At 48.6% G+C, this 7,572-nt stretch overlaps 1 protein-coding gene across 1 annotated transcript in view; it reads right to left on the bottom strand.

Annotated features, from left to right (window-relative positions):
• Positions 1 to 7,572, bottom strand: part of SDK1 (sidekick cell adhesion molecule 1) — a gene marked incomplete at its 3' end in the record, with an annotated part of 662,329 nt that overhangs the window by 256,825 nt on the left and 397,932 nt on the right. Inside the window, exons 15-16 of the mRNA XM_011957004.1 lie at positions 2,115 to 2,262; positions 986 to 1,126 (exon numbers count right to left, since the gene is read on the bottom strand). Of these exons, the coding sequence (XP_011812394.1) occupies positions 986 to 1,126; positions 2,115 to 2,262 (289 nt within the window). The remainder of the gene's footprint in view (positions 1 to 985; positions 1,127 to 2,114; positions 2,263 to 7,572) is intronic.

Raw genomic sequence — 7,572 nt, 5'->3', positions numbered from 1 at the left:
GCCCAGCAGGAAGATTTTCCTTAATTGCCAAATGTATCGTCATATTATTAATACCTAACATTTCCATGGCAGTTTGCAGCCTGGGAGTGCTTGCAGGGCTGTAGCCACAGAAACCTGCTTGGGGAGGAGGTCTTCTCACACCTCTTTTTCACTCTGGGAAACCAAGACTCAGGAAAGTTTAAATGACTTCTGCCGAACTTCACAGGTGGCGGCTACCTAGAGTGGCTCCATCTCAACATCGCCAGAAGCGGAGCAGCTGGTGTCATGAGCCTCCTCGGGTTATGCAGCAGGAAGTACCGGCGATACCCAAGAAGTATTCCCACGCACACACCCTCTCACGTAAGAAAAGAAACCACCCGGAAACTGAAGGCAGCTCAGATCCAGTCTCCAGGCAGTAAAGAAGGTGCAGTAATCCCAGCATTTTGGGAGGCCGAGGCAGGCGGATCATGAGGTCAAGAGATCAAGACTATCCTGGCCAACATGGTAAAACCCTGTCTCTACTAAAAATACAAAAATTAGCCAGGTGTGGTGGCACATGCCTGTAATCCCAGCTACTCGGGAGGCTGAGGCAGGAGAATCACTTGAACCCAGGAAGTGGAGGTTGCAGTGAGCCAAGATCGTGCCACTGCACTCCAGCCTGGGCAACAAGAGTGAAACTCCATCTCAAAAAAAAAGCACAATGAATATTATACCTTGCTTCCGACCCCTAATACTCCCTCCATTTTCCTGCCAAAATGCTACCCCGACACCAGTTTTGTGTGTGTCATTTATGGTCAAATATGCACAGAACGTCTCCGCAAGGCTGCCCACATTGGCCTGTGCACTCCAGTTTGCCACAGTCTCCACCACTCCCTAACATCTCACACCTGGTCTGCCTCCTTTGGTTCCTGTTTGGCTCTTACAGACATTAGAGTTTGCAACCCTCCGTGAAATCGATGCTCAGCTCTAATGGCAGCCTAAAGATGGTCAGTCACAAGGTACTTGCCTGAGGATGTAACCACGCAACACCCCGTTGTGCTCTGTTTCTGGGGGCGGCTGCCACTGGACCATAATGGATTGATTGGTCCGCCCACTGGCCACTATATTTTTCGGGGGAGCACTGGGTGGTTCTTCAGGTAGCATCAACCTAAACATAAAAGACGGGTAGGAACAAGAGAGATGAGTACCAGAAACAGTGGGGGCCCCTTTGCATTTCATCTATTTTGCTGAATCTTGAGTCTGACTATTCACGAAAATTGGGTTTCAAGAAAAGCAAAACACACAGCCGATGAAACCGAAAGGACAGGAGAAATAGTCACCACAAATCAACATAACAGAAAATCAGTTAACCAAGCAGTGAGAAAGGCACGGAGGTGACTTTGTTCTGTGTGAACAGCCCCAGCACCTCAGCCCTTTAGAAAGACTGTAAGCCTGAACGCGTCCGCTCCTGGGCCCGCCGTCTCAGACTCCTCCCAAACGGTTTTCTTTGGCTCTTTCAATATTTCTCATATGAAACTCCCACATTTTGAGGGAAGAAAAGGATTTAGAGCTCAGCTGTTCTACAAGTCAAGCCCACTGAAAGCTCAGGTTGGCTGGGGAGGGCGTGCTGAAATGTGATGAAGCCGTTTTCCCATGTCACCTCCGAATGAGACCTTTTCAGAGGCGGCCCTCACAGGGATGGGAGAGCATGAAGACCGCTCAGAAACGCAAAGCCTCTGCAGAGACAGAGGAGGCTTCGGCTCTCCTTACAGCACGCTAGGTGTTGACTTGTTAAGACTGTGGCACCAGCTTCCATCCGGCAGTGGGGTGGGCAAAGGACGTGCAAAACATATAAGCTCTTAATTTCCTGTGTACAGAGGGCTGTGCTGCCAGGAGCGATTTACGTAGGCACAGCCAGGTCGCCACAGGAAAAACCCAAGAAACCTGCCTCACAGCAATGAAGGAAGGCCCAGCTAAGCCTGCGTGGGACGGTGTTTCCCTCTTTGTGACAGGCTTTTCTGCTCGCGTTTTGGGCGGTCTCCCCGAGGGAGGCCAGTGGGTTGCTGTGATCAATTCCACCACCTATTGTGATGCTTCTGTTTGGCGTTCAGGCCCCTGGCTGTTCTGCGCCCCCACCTGGGGCGGGATTCACGCACCTGCTTGTCTCAGCGCTGTACTGGCCCCTGCCCACTTCATTCACCGCGCACACCCGGAATTGATAGGTGCGAGCCGGAGTCAGGCCGCTCACGGTGACGCCTGTCATCTCGGGGCCAACGTTTGACAGATGCACTTTCCACGGAGAGTCTGAAAGAATGAAGAAAACGAATTCAAGCCCACAGCAGTGCATGTCTGAATAATAAGAGGTGAATGCCAAGGCCTTCTCAGGGAACATCTCATTTGCTTAGCAGGACAGCACTAGGAGAAGGAATACTTATCCCATCGAGCAGGTGTGGAAACGGAGGCTCCAGTCATGTGGCTAGTAATCTGCAAGCCAGAAAGGAAACTTCCCTCCACCCATGCAGCCACCAATGAGCAAAGGGATTTTTTTGTGCAACCTGCATGTGGCGGTTTAAAAGGAACCAAAACGTCCCTAATTCCTGTGTTCGGTATGTAAGGGGAGGAAGTTCTCTGTCAGCTCACGTGGTTAGGCAGATTGCAGATTTGTCTCCCAGAAAAGGATGCTGCACATGTCACTGAACGATAAATAAAAACTATATTCATTAACATTTTAATAAAAGAGGAAATGAGCACGATAAAGACAGATGGGCTGTGTATTTCGCAGCCCATCTGCGTGGCAGACCCATTACGCCACCACACCCCTGAGTGGCTTTGGCTGGAGAGAGACGTAATGAAATTCACAGCGAGTTTAGAATATCTTCCCACCCAGCTTTCCAGCAGGTGTGCAAGAGCGACTCTGCCAGCCAAATGTGCTCTCGCCGGCAAGGCTTCTGAAGGTTCTGCTGGAGATCCTACACCCTTGTGTGTGTGTACTTTTTTTTTTTTCAGAGTTTAAACATGCTTTTCAGCCCAATCATTTTGTAGAGTGATGCCCTGGAATGAACAAGGTCTTGGCAGTGACTTCCAGCATCCACTGTCGGTTTCTATTCTGAATTGCGATGATGCCTGAACTGAATTTTCAAGTTATTAGTGAAGTAAGACCTGGGTGGGGGAAATTCTTTTGGAAATTGAGCTGTCTCGCTGACCTGAAGTGGTGCTAAGGTCCCTTTCACCCCGTTAGAGATGGTCAGAAAGAGATGGCGCACGCTTTCTACCATGGTGCTGGGCTAGGCGGAGCCTGTAGACAGTACCAGCTGCATGTCAACATTCACACATAAAATCCCAGCCGCTACGCCAAAAACCTACAGCTCGAACCGCGGGGATTCGCGAGTCCGCGCCTGCGAGCTCATCAGAAATGCACTCCACCTCCTTACCGATCCCAAGCAGTGGCCATAAATTGCTCCAAAATGAAAATGAGACTCTCAAAGGCAACTTCTGTGGCCTCACACAGAGATGTCTATCACTAATTCAGAATCTGCTCACTGAATTCCTTAACACAAAGTTAAGCTGCTCTGAAGCATGAAGCCAGTTGGCTATGAAGATGGAATCTTTTTAATTATTTCAAATGAAGCTGCTTCCAAAAATGGGTTACTGGGAATGCAGTCTTCGCCACCAGCTGGGCATTTCAGTGTTCTTGGCTTTTGATTTCCAGTGACATGGATAATGGGCAGCTGATGAGGATCTCCCTCTCTGTGTATCTCCTTTAAAAACAAAACGTGTGCATTCCCAGTTACCTACAGAAGAACTCACAGTAACTTCCCTTTTCGCTCTGGGAGCCTGAAATCCTTCCACTGGCACCACGCAGCTCGTGGTGATCTGGTTTGCCAAGCAGTCTCCCTTACGGAAAACAGCCATTTGTCAGTGTGGAAGACGAAAGGTCTTTCCCAGTATCAGGGCAACCGGACTCGGTTGGTAGAGGGCAGGACCCCTTCGTGCCAAGTCCAGCTTCCATGGAAATACTGTTCTCATTCTGAAGAGAACTGGTATGTAGAAGAAAGAAGCATGGAGACCACAGCTGACGACGAGCTCTCCCACTTAAGGGTGTTCAGTTTTGTTTGAACTCCTGTGAAAACAGTGGACAACTCAGAACCGCAATGATATTGCATCTAACACCCACTAGGGTGGATATTACTAAAAAACACACACACACACAAACAGAAAATAACAGGTGTTGGGAAGGATGTGGAGAAATTCCACTCCATTGCACTGTTGTTGCAAATGTAAAATGGGGTAGCTGCTACAGAAAACAGTATGGTGGCTCCTCAAAAAAATTCAGACAGAATTACTATATAATCCAGAAATTCTGCTTCAGAGTATACACCCAAAGGAACTGAAAGGAGGGGTTCGAAGAGGTATGTGCACACCTGTGTTCACAGTAGCCTTATTCACAGCAGCCAAAAGGTAGAAGCAACCTGTAGGGCATGATGAGGTTTCTCTTCAAAGAACTCGATCAATCTTTTATTCTTTAATTTATCGTACCCCCCACCCAGCTGCCTTTTCCCTTTTTTTCCTTTTTGCCTTTGTTAGATGCCCGGGCACGCCACAGTACCAGGCGTTATCAGTACCAGCTCACATTCCTTTCCTTATTTGCAAAGAGGACTCACTTTCTAGCTCATTATAGACTCCCCTTCCCCTTTCCTCTCCGCTTTCTTTCACGTGCCCACCTTATCTAAAAAAATCAAAAGTTTAGCCAACCGGGATTAGTTTAGATTGTACAACCCGGCCCCAGCCAATGGGGAAAGGGTACATGGGCAGGACTTGCGTCAGGACTAAAGGCTCTCGTGCCTTTGTTCAGGTGCGCTCTCACGACGACCGGCCAAGGAGGCACCCCTCTGCGCAGAAGTAAAATTGCTTTGCTAAGAATCCTTTGTTCGAGTGTTCAATTTCCCTAGGATTTTGAGCATTATTGCTAGCAAACCCAACTGCCCACCGATGGATGAATGGGTAAACAGAATGCGATCTGTCCATACAATGACTACTATTCAGCTTTTTAAATGAAGGAAATTAGGACCAATGCCGGAACATGGATGAACCTTGAGCACAGTATACGATGTGAAATAAGTCACAAAAAGACAAAAGCTGTATGATTCCACTTGTATGAGACATCTGGAACAGTTAAGTTCACAGAGACAGAAACTAGGAGGAGTAGGGGAAGGAGAAATGGGGAGTTATTGTTTAGTGGGGCAGAAGTTTTGCAACATGGAAAGAGCTCTAGAGAAGGATGGTGGTGACGGTGGCAAAACAGTGTGAACGTGTTTAATGCCACTGAACTGTGCACTTAGAAACGGTGAACATGGTGTTTTCTTAATGTGTATTTATGCCTGTAATCCCTGCACTTTGGGAGGCCAAGGCGGGTGGATCATGAGGTCAGGAGTTCAAGACCAGCCTGGCCAAGACGGTGAACCCCTATCTTTACTAAAAATACAAAAATTTACCTGGGCCTGGTGGCGGGTGCCTGTAATCCCAGCTACTCAGGAGGCTGGGGCAGAGAACTGCTTAAACCCGAGAGGCAGAAGTTGCGGTGAGCTGGGATCGCGCCACTGCACTCCAGCCTGGCCGACGAGAGCGAAACTCCCTCTCAATCAATCAATCAATACAAATGATGAAAAGATGGGGGATAACATATAATCCCCAAGACACTCCCGAGTATGAAATAACATACATTGAAAGCATCTAGCTGTAAGCTTGGCCCAGGGTACCTCCCTCTCCCTAGATCCAAGCTCCACCCTCCCTACCCAGCTCTGCCCTAAGGAATCCTGCCCTTAGGCTTCCCATAGACAAGGGGAGCAAATTTAAGGCCCTTCCTTCCTCACTGGGAGGCTGCCTGGGGCCACCTGGGTCCTTCATCCACAGGGTCCTCCTCTTTTCCAAGCCGTGGCCCTACATAGTCTCTCCTTCCGGGGTTCTGCAACTGCCTTGGGCTCTCTGACCTACGAGTGAAACCCGCTCTGAGGCTACCAGCCCCAGGTAGCAGCTCCCCTCTGCCCGCATCTCTGCAAGCATTCCCTTTCTACAACTTCCATCCTTGATTCTCTCACTCAGGAACGCCATCTTTTCCTGCAGGAAGCTTGACTGACACTGGACTTAGTAAAGGTCTTCTTCCTCCCCTTTCTTCCTTCAGACATCACAGTGTCTAGAAGTGAGCCATTCACCTGCTCGGCCGGGCACAGTGAACCAACGTCGTTTCAGACAGAGACAGTCCAGAGGACAACTGTTGTAACCAGGTGACTGAGGCAAGTAATCAGACCGCGGGAGAGGCAGAGCAAGGCTGGAGACGCCGTCTTCCTGCCCTCGGCCCCATCCCACCAGCCTGGCCCTGCCTGATCCTGGCTGTTTTTTCACTCAAGTGTAACAGCTCCTGAAAGTCCAGAGCCCCAGCCTCAGGGTCCAGAGTCTGCTGCCCGGTTTGATTTGACAACAGGGCCTATTAATTTCCTCTGCACCTCCGGGCTCTGCTCAGTCCTGCTGCAACTATAGGATTCTTTATTTATTCTTTTTCCTCTTCCACTAGAAGATAAAAGATTTGGCAGGAAGAGAGATTAAAGTGAAAACTAATACAAATGAACCTGATCCATCTCTGAGCACCCTGATTTGTTAAAAAAAAAAAAAAAAATTGGTTTGGGAAGGATTTGCTCATTCACCAGCTCTGGAATTGCAAGCTTGCTGAGAACTGTTAAAATTTAAATAGCAAGTCTGTTCCTGACAATCAATAAGCAACATCCCTTTAAAAGGGTCCTCCCGCAACCAGTGCTCACAGAAGAGGGCCATGGGATGCTTCTCTTGGAGGCTGCGGGGCAGAAGAGCCTTTTGATAAAGGAAACCATCCCAAAAAAGTTTAATACCTTTTTTCTTCCCCTTCAGGGACTCTCTGATCTAGAAGACTGAGGGATTTTACACGTCCCCGGCCAGGCTCCATTCTACAGAGGGCATCACTACACTTTGGTTTTCTCAGTGGTAAGGCCCAGAATCGTGAGGAAAGAATCATGACTCCACTTCAGCTGTTGGTTAAAAAGCCAGTGGTTTCCAGTCTTTGAAAATGTACTCGAAGCTTTTTCCAACAAAAAAGATCATTCCCATTTTCTCAATTAAAGGTGTCTGAAGAAGGAACATTGTTTTCTGAAAGTTTTTTTTTTCTTGTCTTGTCTTTTTTGAGACAGGGTCCCGCTTTGTCACCCAGGCTGGAGTACAGTGGCGCAATCTTGGCTCACTGCAATCTCCCCCTCCTGGGTTCAAAGCGATCCTCCTGCCTCAGTCATGTTCCATTCCACCCTTACCACCACAGCGCATCCCATCCCCCAGGCTGGGACCACAGGTGCGCGCCACCATGCCTTGGCTAATTTTTATATTTTTTGTAGAGATGGGATTTCGCCATGTTGCTCATGCTTATCTTGAGCTCCTGGACTCAAGCAATCTGTCTGCCTCAGACTCCCAAAGTGTTGCGATTATAGGAGTGAACCACCACGCCCAGCAGGAAGATTTTCCTTAATTGCCAAATGTATCGTCATATTATTAATACCTAACATTTCCATGGCAGTTTGCAGCCTGGGAGTGCTTGCA

Source organism: Colobus angolensis, unplaced genomic scaffold (genome assembly GCF_000951035.1).
Source record: "Colobus angolensis palliatus isolate OR3802 unplaced genomic scaffold, Cang.pa_1.0 Scaffold43, whole genome shotgun sequence".
Taxonomy (NCBI): Eukaryota; Metazoa; Chordata; class Mammalia; order Primates; family Cercopithecidae; genus Colobus; species Colobus angolensis.
This window is presented reverse-complemented; position numbering and strand designations above follow the sequence as displayed.